This window comes from Magnusiomyces paraingens (assembly GCF_902498895.1).
Source record: "Magnusiomyces paraingens strain CBS 517.90 genome assembly, contig: contig2, whole genome shotgun sequence".
Lineage (NCBI taxonomy): Eukaryota > Fungi > Ascomycota > Dipodascomycetes > Dipodascales > Dipodascaceae > Magnusiomyces > Magnusiomyces paraingens.
The window spans coordinates 3,545,483-3,561,197 of NW_022474068.1; the positions used below are offsets into that span (position 1 = coordinate 3,545,483).

Sequence of the window (15,715 nt, forward strand, 5' to 3'; positions counted from 1 at the left end):
ACTTCTGCCAATCACCGCCCGCTGATTTAAATTTTTTGTCTGTTTTTTTTTTTTTTTCTTCCTCTCAGCTCGCGCCCACACATCCACACAAAAAAGGCCTGCTAGTCTCTTCAAAACACCTCCAAAAAAGCCTAGCACGTACCGACCGCACACACCCGTTTTTTTTTTTTTTTTTTTGCTCCTCCAAAAAAAAACCACTCCAATCATCACCAACCCTTTTCTATTTGTGTTTAACAAAAACAAAAACCTACAAACAAACCCCTCTCTATCAACCACATACTCATTAGCATCTACAGTAAAAATGTCTGGCAGAGAAGTCGTCAACGATCACCACCTCCTTATCGACAAGACCCCCCTTCCTGATCACATCCCCCAGGTTCCTGAGGTCGGCGCTACAACCGCTCCTCTGCTGTCAGCCTCATTCTTCATTGGCGCCCGATGCCTTCCATACAACGATGACTACATGTTGTGCAAGAAGGAATCTAACGGCAACGGTGAGATTGACTGCCTGAAGGAGGGCCGAAGAGTTACCCGCTGCGCCATTTCTGTTCTTGAAGATGTCAACAAGCACTGCCTCGAAGAATTCAGACTCCACTGGCAGTGCCTTGAACAACAAAACCACCAATTTTCCGGCTGCAGACCGGCAGAGCGTCTCCTCAACAAGTGTGTTTTTGACAAGTTGGTAAGTATATACAGAAATTTTAGCTTGAGCTTTTTTTTTTTTTCATCAGTTCTAACAAATTCCTTATAGAAATTGGAGAAGACTATCCCTGGAACCCCAGAAGGTCAGGTCCCCATTCACCTTAAAGAGAAGCCCATCATCCGACCAAATACTGAAGATTACGCTTCCGTTAAGGCTTACCAAAAGGCCAAGGCTGACGGTCTTTTATAAAGAACCAAATCTTAAAACAAAAAAATGCACAAAAAAAACGGAAGAAACAATTGCAAAGATTCCAGTCATTTAATCCTTTTTTCCCTCAGCACTACAACATTCGACATAACCGGTTTTGCTTCATTTACGACCCTCTCATAACCTCATCTCTTTTTCATATTTAGTTCAAAGTAAAGTTAATAAAAAAATGATAAAAAGTTTAGAAGATAACCATTGTTTTTTCCTGTTAAGTTTTTGTTTATTGTGTTGTCTTCCTAGCTCTGCAAATAATACCCATATCAAATGAAGGACAAAGATACCAGATAATGGATTAAACAGATGGAGAAAAGGTAGAAAATAAAATGAAAATGCTTGGTCTATTATCTTATCAATAAACCGCGCAACTCGATCTATCAACCTTCCATTAAGTCTGATCTTTCTCACAGGGTAATTAAACGTAATCTGATGTATTATTCTTAAAAAAGAAATAAAAATAAAAAAGAAAGAAACTATTAATTATAACAATTGTATCAAATATTATATCTATATTTAAAATTTCACAATTTTACTTTAGAAGTATGTGATGGGTATTTTTTAAGAAATTGACGTTTGTGAATTTAGTAGGAGATTGAAAGTAGGTTTGAAAAGTTACTTTTCTAACCTTGCAATAATTGCAAGCCCTGTGGGAGGTATATAAATTATAAATTATTTAGTTAATATATTATGTAATCTATATATACTGCTTTTTTGTTCACCTGGTTACCAGCACATTTATCTAAGATGAATGGGTCTTGAAAATGAGAACAAAACTTAGCTTTGTATCTAAGATATTTTTTTTTGTTTTACAAAAATCAATATTTTTAACCTACAAGTATTTATATTTCAAAAAAAAAAAAAAAAAAAAAATTCCATAATGATATCAACTTCAAGCAGTGTTTCCAGTTATAAAAAATAATGAAACGGCAATCAAAATATGTCAAATGCAATAGCAGACATAATAACACTTTGTCTATTTGTAAATATGCCATTTTGTAAATAAAGCACCCCTTTAATATTGGTTTTTTGTAGGTAAAACAAAAAAAGATCTTGGCATCAAAGGAAAATAAAACTTATGTTTACTATTAATTCTAGCCCAATTGTCAATAAACTATTAGAGTAACTCTATGGAAATTATCATTAAACCCTTTTTAATATATATGTTCAATTTTTTAAGGTCATTGCATTGCTTTATACCAACGAGAAAAAAAAAAATTTGAGAGATTTATTAAGACTAACTATATATGTTGATGAATTGCAATAAACTGAATAAACTCAATAAACTCATGGGTTTACAGAGGGTTCTACGTGCCAATAATTTTTTCAGCCGCTTGATGGCTGTGCACTAAAGAGCTTAGATTTTATCGATAAAAGTTGGATTGACCATAATAAATATAAATATCCAACAAAATATCCTTTATCGTTATTTTTTTTATTTTTTTATCTAAACAATTCATTAAAAACACTTCAATGACTAAAACAAATCCTAAGAACGAACAAGCAATTGGAATTGATCTGGGAACAACAAACTGTTGTGCGGCTTATTACTCTAAAAAGCTTGTGAATATTGAGCATGACTCAGTTAGATTGCTTCCTTCAATTATTCTATATACTTCACCATCAACACCTCTCGTTGGTGAAGTAAACCCAGAGCAATTATTGGAAAATGAAAATACAATTATCACTAACACAAAAAGGTTTATTGGACTAAAGTTCACCGATCCCAAAGTTAAAGAAAATGCTCAGAATTTACCTTTCGAACTTACTGATCATCAAGGTGGTGCAGCCTTCAAACTCACGTTTAGAAATAATGAAATCAAAATAGTTACCCCTATAGAGGCTGCTGTTCATCTTTTAACACAAATTAAAAAAAATGCCGAAGCTCAGCTTAAGGCATCTGTCACTCAAGCAGTCGTTACTATTCCTGCACACTTCAACTATCAACAACGCGAAGAAACAAAATTAGCAGCAACAACTGCTGGATTCAAAGATGTACATCTTTTGACTGAACCTGTTGCAGCTGCTATTGCTTACAATTATGAAACCGATTTTGGTGAACCTAAAGACACAAAAATGGAAACAAATATCCTTGTGTTTGATTTAGGTGGTGGAACATTTGACGTGTCTATTCTCAGTGTTGTTGATGAAGACTACACTGTGCTTTCCGAAGAAGGAAATATGCATTTGGGGGGGTTGGATTTTGACAATCGCCTTTTCAACCACTTTAAAAATGACATTATTAAGAATCATGAGTTTGATGTTTCTGTTTCACCAACTGCAAAATGGAGACTTCATAAAGCTTGCGAAGAGTTGAAAAAAAGGTTGAGCATATCTGAAACAGCCTCAATTTCTCTCAAAAGCTTTTCACCCACAGACTATACCTTGACTATAACACGTCGTGATTTTGAAATTTTGTGTCGAGATTTATTTGAAGAAACCAGAACCACAATAACTAATGCAATTACTCAAGCCAAATTGAAAAATTCAAATCTAAATATTACACGGGTTATTTTAGTTGGTGGCTCTAGCTTGATTCCTTATTTCACAAATGAAATTTTGAGACCCATGTTCCCACAAAGCAAAATTTGCAAAGATGTATCCACCGAAGCTGCCGTTGCCTATGGTGCAGCCCTAAGAGCAGCAACCTATTATGGAAATTTATCTGGAAATTTACGCCAAATTAACCTTAGGGATGTGGCTCCTTTGTCACTTGGATTAGAAGTTAATCATGGAATATTTGTGAAAATCATTGAAAAAAAAACACTGAAATACCAGTCTCAAAGTCTCAACTGTTTACAACAATTGAGGATAATCAAAGAGAAATAATAGTCAAGGTTTTTCAGGGAGAACGCGATATTGCCTCCAGAAACTTCTTTCTTGGGATTCTTTTTCTTAAAATTGAACCTAAACCCCGAGGTGAAGTTACTGTAGATGTGACATTTTCCATTAATGACGAAGGAATTCTAACAGTGAAGGCACAAATATTGCCATCAGGAGCATCAAAAAAAATTCGACTTGAGGGTGCAAGTCAAATTTCTGAAGAAGAAATCCAGCGCTTAAAAGACGAAGCTTTACAAGCAGCTGCTGAAGATGAAAAGTCTAAGCAATCAGCGGAAGCAAGAACCAAGTTGGAAGATTTCATTTATAAAAAAAGACGGACTTTGAAAGATGACAAAGAAGGCAAAGCTGCTAACGACATACTGAAAGCTTCAGAAGATAAAATTAAAACAAACACCTTAATGGCTAATGATTTGGAAAAGGAACTGGAAAATTTGACGTTAGATTTAGCTTCCCTTGGTCTTTAAAAATTTGAGAAACATAACTTTTTAAATTATTTTAGAAGTGATGAACATTATTTTTTTTTTTTTTTTTTTTTTTTTTTTGAAATTCCACATGTTTATGTATTTTTTTTACTTAAAATCATAATAATATCATTGATTTTAAAGGTTTATGTGAATAATTAACTATATAAAATTAACTAATAACCAGATCCATCCATTTCTTCTTGTTCCTTTTGAATCATAACCTCACGTAAGTCATTGATAGCATTTGCCAATGAAGGCAACCCGGAATCCACTGCAATCTTGCTTGCAAGTGCCAGCGAGTTGGATGTACTCAACAACCGCGCAATCTCAAGTGCCTTGTCTGACTGACGCTCGCCGCACGCCGCTCCAAACAACCGTAGTAGAGACTTGTTCATTTCTAACCGCCACCCGTCGCTTTCCTCAACACCGGTTTCGCCGCGGTCCTTAGCCAGTTCGTGGCTCACGCTCTGAACTAGATAAGCTTGCTCATGGCGTGATTCTGTAATTGCAGGAACCTGCAGCTCAAACTCATCCATGTATGAAGGTAACGGGAATTCGAGCTCTTTGCCAGTCAAGGGGTATGCCAAAAAGACATTGTCTTCGTTCAAACCCAGTGGGCAAAACCGTCGACTCATGATCTGATCTAAACGATCTTGGATTTCCTTTTCCTTTTCGGTAGCACTATCCTTTGACGTCTTTTTGTTGCCATCATCGTCAAAATCTTGAATATCAAAAACATCTTCGTCGTCTTCATCATTTTCGGCTCGTTCCAAAAGCTGAGTAACCTCACTCAATTCTTTTTCTCCGGGAACTCTAGCATCGAAAATAGGAATCCAAGGTGCTTGGAACATGGCTCTCCATGCTGTCAGAATCTTAAGGGATCCGTTGGAGTCGTAAATACAAGGATCACCTGAAGCTGAGAAAAACGTAGCCACAAGCCTGGACCCAGGTGAAAGACTTAGTGGGTGATTGTTTTGAATCATTTCAAACGTGTTTGCATTCTCAATCGAGTACCGCAGGCAGCTTGAGTCTTTGGCCCCGGGTGGTTCGCACACTGTCATAAAGTAATCGCCAAAAGCAGCAGACGTGATTACTCGATCATTGATGCTATTGACGCGCACTGGTGTGCCGCCTAATGTGAATGTAAAAACGTATCCTTCGCTTGTGTACACCTGTGCGCGTGTTTCTGACAAAGCAATGTTGGAAATGGTTCCGTGAATTTGTGGAATAAACTTGTACTCCCAGCTTGCTGTAGATCCTCCTAGGTGTGGTCTATAGTAAATGCGCGGAACCTGCATAGAACTATGTTTTTTTGTGCTTTTTTGTACCGGATCATTTTTATCGTTTATACCTGACCGTGCAAACAAGACCCCACTCTTGGTCAAGCACGCCAAATCGAAACCAGCAGTATCGCGGAAATGGTACTTTCTATTGGACCCCACATCGAAAAACTCTACAGAAACGTCATTGTGTGGACCCTCGTTTAATGTCCATACGTATCCCACAAAATTGACTGTTAGATGCCGCCGGCCATTTTGCCATCGCGTTGAGCCTTGTTGGAAAGAGGGGTATTTGCTGGACCGCAAACTGTCTTTGACATGTGCCGTAGCATATGTGATAATTGCTTGCATTTTGTCTCGTGTAAGAAATCCACCTTGGTCGCCATTCTGTTCTTCATCTCCAGAGTCATCTTCGTCTATATTGTCCCTGCGTTTTCTCTTTCGAATACGCTCTTCGGCAATTTCTTTAGCATAGGTGCCGTCATCATCTTCGATAAAAGCATCATCGCCATTAGTGTTGGACCCCAAAAGATTATCATCAAGGTTGTCATAATTGTCCTCTAGCTCTTCGGAAAGTCTTGTTTCGTCTCCAGCTCTTTTATCTAAATCATTACTTCGCTTAGATTTTTCCTTTGGTTCCTTATTGTTGGCTGTCGTTTTATTTGGTTCTGAAAAGTGTTCAAATTCAAAATCAAGGCCCTTTTCAAAGGGGGAATATTTTGAAACGTTTAAATCAATGGCTTCGGAAAATGTATGTAGTGAGCCCTGCGACGTGGCAAATGAAATTTCATTGATTTTAGGGTTCCACGAAAGGCTGGTGATTTTAAAGTTGACTTTGTTTACTCGTAAAAGCATGCGTGTAGAAACATCCCAAATCAAAAGTAATCCATCAGCCGTCGAAATTGCAAGATAAGCACCACTAGGCGACCAACATAAGTCGGAAATGGCTTCAGACACGGGGCCATGTCCATGGCCTTCTTCTTCTTCTTCATCATCCCGGTCAGCTCTTGTCTCAGCATCTTTTACCGAACCGTTAAATTTTTGGCGGCGTTTAATGTCATTAATAATGTCTCTGTTAATAGGGAAATTGACAATTTCCTTCATGTCCCGATTATAAACTGCAACAGAGTTAAGTGGTGTCGGAACTGCAAAATATTGGCCTGATTTGTGCCAAGCAATCTTGGAACTCGCGTAGGCGTCATCACCACGAAGTTTTGGAATAATACCGTCGACTTTTTGAGTCAAGTCAACTGAAGAAGACTCTTGTCGTGGGATTGCTAGGAACCGAAGAACACCCTCGACATCCGAAGTTGAGATTAGAATGTCGCTTGGATGATATGATACATGTTTGATGCCTGAGGTATGGAATTTTTGAACAGAAATAACTTTGGTGATGTCTTCGACATTGACAATTTTGAGTTCAGATTCGCTAATAAAATAGTCAGTATGTATAAAGAGAGGGTAGTTTTTTTTTTTTTCAAAAGATTTCTTCATTCAAAACTCACTCGCCACAGATTGCAATCCATTTGGAATCAGAAGATATTGAGACATCGCGAACTGGAAGAGCCATGCGTGTCACATTACCTTCAAACTCCATTGATTCGATACCGTACTTGTCAACACGTCCTGAATCCGAAAATATAAAAAACGATTTATCCTGATCTGTTAGTAAGAAAAAAAAAATGATTACATGTTCATGATTCAAACTTTTGTGTATACTTACATTGGCTGCAATACCATATTGTTTAGTATTACTTCCTTCTCCTTCCTCTTCTTCCTCCTCTTCTTCTTCATCATCCTTCCCCTCATCTTCCTCTTTCTTGCGGTCCAGTGTCATGGTCTTGGACTGTTCGTCGGTGCCAGCCTTAAATCGATATACGACCGAGTTGCTGCCAACTGTAAAGAGATACTTGCCGTCGCGCGAGTAGGCCAGCCGGGTGATTCCCACGCTGTGCGGGAAAACCTTGCGATGGCTTGATTTGTCAAACGCTGAGGCTAATGGATCTTTGACAGACATTATTTTTTGATATTGATAATATTGATATTAATTGTTGATTTTTTTGTTACGAAAAAAAAGAAAAAATAGTAAAGGGGAGAAAGAGAAATTTTGAAAGAGAAAAAGGTCACCAAAACAAAAACAATGAAAAGTAAACAAAGTCGCGTGTATTACGCATATTACGCGTCATTTTCGCGTCACTATTTAACACACCAATAAATTTTCAAATATAAAAGTTACTAATATATATTGGTCTATCAAACCCCTCTCGTCTTTTTTTTTTTTTTTAGCCTTTCCTATAATTAAAGCTGGGGTCCATCAATCTTAAACTTGGACTGGAGGGTAGAGTAATTTTCGTAGAAAGACTTGAAAAGAGAAATAGAGTACTCGATATCGTGAGTTCCAGCAGTTTCGCGGATAGAATGCATCGAAAGTTGGGGGCTGCCAATGTCGAGGGTCAGGATTCCGAGCTTAGATGCGAGGATGGGGCCAATGGTGGAGCCGCAAGCGGAATCATTTCTCACAACAAAAAGCTGGAGCGGAGTTTTGGCAATCTTGGCTGCCTGTTTGACAAGAACTACTCCAGGAGAGTTGGTAGCGTAACGCTGGTTGGCATTGATCTTGATGACAGGACCCTTGTTCATTTGGGGCTCATGCTTGGATTCATGCTTGGCTTGGTAGTTGGGGTGCACAGCGTGGGCCATGTCTGCAGAAATAAGAAACGACTTGGAGAAAGTCTCATAGGGGCTGGAAGCTGTAGGTTCCTTGGAAGATCCGGCAATTGGGAGAGAAGCGAGTCTAGAAAGAACAGCAAGAAGAAGGTTGGAGTCAGCTCCTTGGGCGGAAGCAGAACCAATTTCTTCATGGTCAAATAGAGTGACCATTCTAATTCCTTCGTCATTTTCAAGGGAAGATTCTGAGTTGATTGACTCGATGAGGGCAGCCAATGAGGTAAATGAAGAGTTAAGATTGTCATGACGGGGGGAGAAGATGAACTCATCGTTAATGCCACCAAGAACCGAGGGCTGAGTATCATAAAGAACAAGCTCGAAGTCTTCAATATCCTCAATCTTTGTTTCTGCCTCAGCGGCAATAAGATCAAGCAAAGTCTTTTCGTGGCGATCCTCAATCTTGCCCAAAGGATCAAACTCTGCTTCCTCAGGCTCAGTTTTGTCGGAAGCGGTAGAGACCTCTGTTCCCTTATTAAGTTCCTTTTCAATAAGACCAAGAATAGGGAAAAGTTCTTTTTCTTTGTTGAATTCAAACTTGTCAGCAGAGCCTCTATTGAGATGGATTGCGAGGGTTGGTATTCTGAGAATGGGCTTTTTGATTTGAATCAACTTGGGAATAAAGTCACCAGTTTCAGGATGGCGAACAAGAACCCGGCCAGCCAGGGACAAGTCTCTGTCAAACCAAGTGTGCCAGAGACCACCACCGTAAGTTTCGACGCCGACTTGTTTGTAGCCAGCAGCAGTTCTCTTAGAGTTGGGCTTAACACGAAGCACTGGGCTGTCTGTGTGTGCACCAATAATGGAGATACCATTGCCCGGACTCCATTGGCCGCCAACACCAAAAGCAACGATAGAAGAGCCATTTCGAGTAAGAAAGTACTTTTTTCCACGTTCAACTTGGTTGGCCCAGTCAACACGCTCGGAAATCTCCACAAACCCGGCTGCAGTCAGCAGAGTCTTTGCAGTCTGGACAGCATGGTATGGTGAAGGAGAGGCATTAACAAAGTTAAGAAATTCTAAATAAGAAAGAAAAAATTAGAGAGAATTTTTATAAAAAAAAAAAAAAATATATATATATATATATGTTGATTGGACATACCGTTTGCGTAAAGTTTGGAAGACATTGTTTCAATTGGTACAGTAATAGTGGCAAGAAAAGAAATGGTTAAGAGTGATGGGTGATGATGAGAAATTTCATCAACAGGAGGGGGGTAGAAATGAAGGTGTGATAAGAGAGTTTTTTTTGTGGGAGCTAAATCGTAAATACATGTGAAATTATCTAATTCAAGGCAATCAGTTATTTTTTGTTTGACCTGTTATCAGACTTTAGTCTCCCTGTTAATCTTAGTTCAAACTAGCGCACGGCTGTCTTGAACAGGCAATTTTTTTTTTTTTTTTTTTTTCAAAGTTTAAAATTCAAACAAAAAGTCGCCACCATATATGTGCGATAGAAATGGATTGAACTAAAATACAATGATTAACTAATAAAAGAAAGGTCAATTGATTTAAAGAGGAGCTGTAGTAGGGTCCCATTCAGTCCAAAAGTACTCATTTTTATCCCCAAGCGTGTCGATTTCTTCTGGGGTAAGTTCAAAGTCAAACACGTCAATATTGCTTTTAATTCTGTCTTTATGAACTGACTTTGGAAGAGGAATAAACCCCTTTTGTAGAGACCATTTAATGAGAATCTGGGCAGGAGACTTGTTGTATTTTTTTGCAAGACTGATAAGCTTTGGATCATCAAGCTTTTCTCCACGAGTAAGGGGAGAGTATGCTTCGACGGCAATTCCATTGTCTTTACAAAACTGGACCAGTTCTGTACGTTGGAGCCAAGGACTAAGTTCAATTTGGTTAATGGAAGGTTTGTATTTTAAACCATCCCAGCTGAGCAACTCTTTAAGATGGTGGATACCAAAGTTGGATACACCAATGGAACCCTTGATGAGCCCAGCATCGACAGCTTCTTGGAGAGCTTTCCATGTGCCCAAGCGTTTTTCACGGCTACTTAGAGGTGAGTGAACAAGAACGAGGTCAATGTATTCAAGACCTTTAACGAGTTCTAAAGAGTGTTTGATTGCACGGGTAGCATTTTCGTAGCCCTGGTCACGTTCTTTGATTTTGGTTGTGTAAAAGATGTCTTCTCTTTTGACATTGGGGGTTTTTTCAAGAAAGTTGAGAATACCCTGCCCGACCTGTTGTTCATTATGGTAGGCGGCGGCTGAATCGATATGGCGATAGCCCTGTGACAAGGCGTACTCGACCACCTTGGCGGCTTCTCCGGATGGAGTTTCGTAAACTCCCAGTGCTACTGCGGGGATAGATTTACCTGAAAGAAGTTTAATAAGAGGAGCTTTTTGTGACATTTTTTTTTTAAAATAAAATAAAATAAATTGGATTGTTGTTTTGAGAATAAGAGGGGTTTAAAAGAAAAAAAAAAAAAAAAAAAGAGGAACTGAGGTAATTGAAAAAAAAAAAGACTTTATTTGTTTATTCTGGATGGGAATTAAAGTAAGTCAGGTAAAAGTGCTATATCATGTGATTTTTATTAATTTTTATTATTAAATTTATTATTATTAATTTGGTTAGTTTTTGTGGGGATGCGTCCTTATTAGGATAATCTTATCTTCTGTTTGTCTGTGGCGTGCATTGGCGCATGGATGACTGGCTCAATAGTTGAGACATAAAACTTGAGACTTGAGTATCACTTTTTTTTTCACCTGTAACTCAGCCGTGGAAAGTGTGGGCAGCCAAAAGCCAGCCAGCCAGCCAAAAGCCAGTCATCTAGCCATTGGAAACAGCCAGCATATATGCATGCAGAAACCCCCCCCAAAAAAAAAAACAAAAAAACAAAAAAACCAAATCGCCAACTGCCATGTGGCCCCTTTTCATTATAAACAATTTGAAAATTTCATTAATTTTTTATCAATTTTTTTTTATCAATAAAACCAATTAAGGTCTTTGATTGAATATATATATATATATATATATATATAGTAATAATAATAATAATAATAAAAAAAAAAGAAGAAAGGTTGTTGACCAGAACTTTTTACAAGAGTGATTGATGTCCTAGCATGGTCCAGTCTTATGATGAGTTTGAACTGATATAGAAAAATTCAAACAGTCATTCACAGTCAGAAGAACAAAAAAATGCATTGAATCGTAAAAATTGCTTTAATCACCAGCCAGTCAGCCAGCCATCAGCCAGCCAGTCAGCCAGCCAGCCAGCTATCTAGCACTGTGCACACCTCATTAATTAAAAAAAGATAATATTTAAAATAATAATAATAATAATTATTTTAATATTTTTATTAATATATAATACTAAATTTTATATACTTTATTTTATATGCTATATATATATCTAAAGTTAGTTAGTTCCCTTGCCCACTACCACTTACCACTACCATTTACTACCAACCCACCCCTCCTTCCTACTGCCGCCCCTTTTTTTTTTTTTTTTTTTTTTTTTTTCGAAATATTTATTTTCTTTTTTTTCTATTTCCTTCCTTTTTTTTTCTCTCTTTTCCTTTCTTCTTTCCCCCTCCTTCCTTTCTCTTCACACAAACTCCAAAATTCTAATCTACTTTTGAAATTATTTATATACTCTCATTTATCTCTGTATATAAACCTTCCTCCATTATCTCTTGTCTATTCTAAAGATTAGCCACTAGCGTGTCATCATCATCTTGTTAATTCCCTCTTCTCTTTTCACAACTTTTCACTCCATTATTATATATTACACGTTCTATTTCCGCGTATTATTATCATCAAACTACAATGTCTACCGAAACTGTCACTCAAACTGCCCCTACTGTCGAGAAGATTGAAGCCCCCTCCACGGCCACTTCTGAGGATCTTTCCAACAGAATCTACCTCGGAAATCTCCCCAATAAGGTCACTGAAGACCAGATTAAGACCTTTTTGGAAGGCTTCACTGTGTAAGTTTTTTTATTTATTCTTTTAAAACCCCCATCTTCTCTATTCCATTTCAGAATTCATTCTCAAGGGTCAATTTTTTTTTTTTTTTTTTCAATTTGCCAATTCTTTTCTTGTCCGATTTGATTTTCACGCCACCAAACAAGCAACATGGACAATGTTGTGTTATTTATTTATTAATATTTTTACAGGAAACTAACTTTTTTTTTCATGTAGTGAACGCGTCACTATTCCTCGCACTCGCAACAGATTCTTTAGCAAGAAACGAAATAATACATTTGCTTTTGTCAGTCTCGCTTCTAAAGAAGAGGCTGAAAAGGCTGTTTCAACTATGAATGGAAATACCCTTGACACTCGCACTATCATTGTCAAGGTTGCCAACCCCGAGAAGGTATGTTACTGATTTTTTTTTAATATATACCACCAATTATTATTTTTTTTCACTTATTTTTTGGTGATGACGCCACTCCACCCCACCGCCACCCTGACCAATCACTAACCCTTGTTGAAATATAGACTGAGAAGAAGGAAAAGACCCCTAATAAGCGTGCTCTTAGGAAGTTGAAGAAGCCTGCATCTAAGGCTGAATCTGAGACTTCAGAGTCAACCGCTACCACCGAATCGAAGGAGTCTGCGGAGTCTTCTACCCCTGCTACTTCCACTTCCACCCCTAAGAAGAAGTCATCCAAGAAGCAGACCAAGCGGGAACGTGTTCCTGAGGATATCTCCCACACAGATACCATCTTTGTCAGCAATATCCCTTACAACACAACCAATGAAAAGTTGGCCGAGCACTTTAAGGAACTCGATCCTGTTTGGGGGTTTGTTGTCACCACGATGAAACGCAGCAAGGCTTCTGACCGTTACATTAAATTTGTCTACGGTTTTGTTAAGTTTAAGGATACTGAGAGCCAGCAGAAGGCCATTGCTGAATATGCCGATAAGTCTCTTGATGACCGCAAACTTAGAATCAGTGCTGTCAGAGAGCGCAAGGCCAATGAAGAGGATCAAGCTGAAGCTGAAGCTGAAGCTGAGTCTAATACAGAGGCTGAGCCCGAAAAGGCTGAGGCTGCTCCTGCTGCTGCTGCTGCCAAAACCGAGGCTTAAACCTTTACCTCTTGTAGGTTTTGAAGATGCTTGACAATCCAAGAGCATATTTCAATTCTACAGTTGTGTGGGTTTTACCTTCCCCCCCCTCCTCTCCTCTTTTTGCTTGATGTTTGAAATGATTGAGAAATTTGTTTTTCTCTTACCTTGATGAAGTGCTTTTGCTTATTGATAGTTGCTGGTTTTATTCAACTAATCAATTAGATATTTTGATGATGAAAAAAAAAATAAACAGCAATGGAGAGAAAACCAATAGGGTGCATTTTCTTTGTATATTAAAAATGTTTTGAAAATCGCCTTGATTATGGTTAACTTATCCAGCCAATTGGCCTATTGTTTAATGTTTAAATATTTTACGCCTTATATATAATGATAATTAAATGAATTTATGATTTTACGTGAAAATTTGTGATGATCTTTAAAATGATATTGTTTTCAAGACTTGATGAATTGCGGGGGTAATTGGTTATCAGTGTTGTTACACGGGGATTTCCTTTTTTTTTTATGATTTTTCATTACAAATGTGGAAATTTCAAAAAAAAAAAAAAAAAAAAAGAACGGGTATTGTGTAATTCCGATGCAAGAGTGTTCATCAACTCAAGTTAAGACCTTTTATTTAAGACATAAAATCTTAGGCTTAAATATTTTTGCAGAAGTCACTTGACTTGGATTGTTTTAAAAGTGGTAGTCGTGGTGGTGGTAATGCTAAATTGTTTTAAAGATTTGAAAATATACCAGTCCCAAATATTCTTCGGTACGAAATATCTATTTCTCAAAATGGAAATAAAAGTGACTGTTTTATTTTAACCAGAGTCAACCCAAAATGGTAATCCAGCTTTTGTAACTTAGTTTTGTTACTTAGTCATATGACATAAACAACCCTAGCCGCGAAAAAACTTTTCACTTTGTTACACTAATCACAATTATGTAACAAATCCAAATAGAGGGTCAGGGTATCTGCCGCTCTATAGAGGTGTTTGTGTGTAAGTACAATGGGTGTAACTATGTGGGAGCCAGCACTTGCCTGTGTGTGTGTGTGTGTGTGTGCCAGGACTCACTCAAAAATTTTCCTTTCCCTCCCCCCCCTTTTTTTTGCTCCCCTCTTTTTAGAGTCTATCTTTTTCCTCTCTTTTCGAAAAGGTGTCCGCCTGCTGACAATCAACGACAATAATAAACAGCCATGGGTAAGTCAACATTCCCACGATCTCAAGTCTCATAGTTTATTTTTTGAAATATTTATCATCGTTCTTGTCAATAATTGTTTATGAATACCAGATACTTTTTTTGCTCTTCTTTGTTTTGTCGCCAGAAGGAAAAATTTTTACTTGGAAATACCCAAAGCTCTTTGATTTGAAATTTATGAAACTATTTTTACAGCAACATTTCTCAGCTTATTTTTGATTTTTTTTTTAAAAAACTATGAGATTATTGAAATAAGTTATGATTTAATATGGAATCGCTTTATTAACTTTTTTTCTTTCAGGTCGCGTCATTCGCAATCAGAGAAAGGGTGCTGGTTCCATCTTCACCTCCCACACCCGTTTAAGAAAGGGTGCTGCTAAGCTCAGAAAGCTCGACTACGTTGAGCGTGAGGGCTACATCCGCGGTGTCGTTAAGCAGATTGTTCACGACCCTGGTCGAGGTGCTCCTCTTGCCAAGGTTGTCTTCCGCGACCCTTACAAGTACAAGCTCCGTGAGGAGACCTTCATTGCCAATGAGGGTGTCTACACTGGCCAGTTCATCTACGCCGGTGCTAAGGCCTCCCTTAACGTTGGTAACATTCTTCCTTTGGGCTCTGTTCCTGAGGGTACCATCCTCTCCAACGTTGAGGAGAAGCCTGGTGACCGTGGTTCCCTCGGCAGAACCTCTGGTAACTACGTTATCGTTGTTGGCCACAATGCTGATGAGGGCAAGACTAGATTGAAGCTTCCCTCTGGTGCCAAGAAGATTGTTTCTTCCAACGCCCGTGGTGTCATTGGTGTTGTTGCCGGTGGTGGTCGTATTGACAAGCCCCTCCTTAAGGCTGGCAGAGCCTTCCACAAGTACAAGGTCAAGAGAAACTCGTGGCCCAGAACTCGTGGTGTTGCCATGAATCCCGTCGACCATCCCCATGGTGGTGGTAACCATCAGCACATTGGTAAGGCCTCTACCATCTCCAGAAACGCTGTTCCTGGTCAAAAGGTCGGTCTTATTGCTGCCAGAAGAACTGGTCTCCTCAGAGGTACTCAAAAGACCAAGGATTAAACATCTTTTTGTACGATTTGACATGTCTTATAAATATAATAAAAAAAGTGTTGTGGATTTCTTTGCTCAAATCTTGAATTCTCCCTGCTTTAAAGCTTTGAAAATTTTTCCATGCCTAAAAGGATTTCCTTTTTTTTTTTGTTAGTATCACGTGTTTATAATTTGATACTTTTTATGAGCCTTGTAGTTTTACTCTATTCTATCAT

At 38.2% G+C, this 15,715-nt stretch overlaps 7 protein-coding genes across 7 annotated transcripts; 4 read left to right on the forward strand and 3 right to left on the reverse strand.

The window, feature by feature from the left end:
• Positions 1-301: 301 nt before the first annotated feature.
• SAPINGB_P002853 (uncharacterized protein) lies at positions 302-892 on the forward strand (the record flags this gene model as incomplete). Its single annotated transcript, XM_031997571.1, has 2 exons — positions 302-682; positions 752-892. 2 exons carry the CDS (start codon positions 302-304, stop codon positions 890-892), a joined length of 522 nt encoding a protein of 173 aa, XP_031853462.1.
• A 1,485-nt stretch (positions 893-2,377) lies between these two features.
• SAPINGB_P002854 (uncharacterized protein) lies at positions 2,378-4,212 on the forward strand (the record flags this gene model as incomplete). Its single annotated transcript, XM_031997572.1, has 2 exons — positions 2,378-3,601; positions 3,751-4,212. 2 exons carry the CDS (start codon positions 2,378-2,380, stop codon positions 4,210-4,212), a joined length of 1,686 nt encoding a protein of 561 aa, XP_031853463.1.
• Positions 4,213-4,385: 173 nt separating this feature from the next.
• Positions 4,386-7,509, reverse strand: SAPINGB_P002855 (uncharacterized protein; the record flags this gene model as incomplete). Its single annotated transcript, XM_031997573.1, has 3 exons — positions 4,386-6,921; positions 6,998-7,149; positions 7,216-7,509. 3 exons carry the CDS (start codon positions 7,507-7,509, stop codon positions 4,386-4,388), a joined length of 2,982 nt encoding a protein of 993 aa, XP_031853464.1.
• Positions 7,510-7,790: 281 nt separating this feature from the next.
• SAPINGB_P002856 (uncharacterized protein) lies at positions 7,791-9,343 on the reverse strand (the record flags this gene model as incomplete). The annotated part of the gene is made up of 2 exons (XM_031997574.1): positions 7,791-9,235; positions 9,319-9,343. The coding sequence occupies 2 exons, from the start codon at positions 9,341-9,343 to the stop codon at positions 7,791-7,793; spliced, it is 1,470 nt and encodes a 489-aa protein (XP_031853465.1).
• Positions 9,344-9,724: 381 nt separating this feature from the next.
• SAPINGB_P002857 (uncharacterized protein) lies at positions 9,725-10,582 on the reverse strand (the record flags this gene model as incomplete). Its single annotated transcript, XM_031997575.1, has 1 exon — positions 9,725-10,582. One exon carries the CDS (start codon positions 10,580-10,582, stop codon positions 9,725-9,727), a length of 858 nt encoding a protein of 285 aa, XP_031853466.1.
• A 1,417-nt stretch (positions 10,583-11,999) lies between these two features.
• On the forward strand, positions 12,000-13,265 carry SAPINGB_P002858 (uncharacterized protein; the record flags this gene model as incomplete). The annotated part of the gene is made up of 3 exons (XM_031997576.1): positions 12,000-12,160; positions 12,375-12,549; positions 12,675-13,265. 3 exons carry the CDS (start codon positions 12,000-12,002, stop codon positions 13,263-13,265), a joined length of 927 nt encoding a protein of 308 aa, XP_031853467.1.
• A 1,180-nt stretch (positions 13,266-14,445) lies between these two features.
• On the forward strand, positions 14,446-15,509 carry SAPINGB_P002859 (60S ribosomal protein uL2; the record flags this gene model as incomplete). The annotated part of the gene is made up of 2 exons (XM_031997577.1): positions 14,446-14,449; positions 14,749-15,509. 2 exons carry the CDS (start codon positions 14,446-14,448, stop codon positions 15,507-15,509), a joined length of 765 nt encoding a protein of 254 aa, XP_031853468.1.
• Between the last annotated feature and the right edge of the window lie 206 nt (positions 15,510-15,715).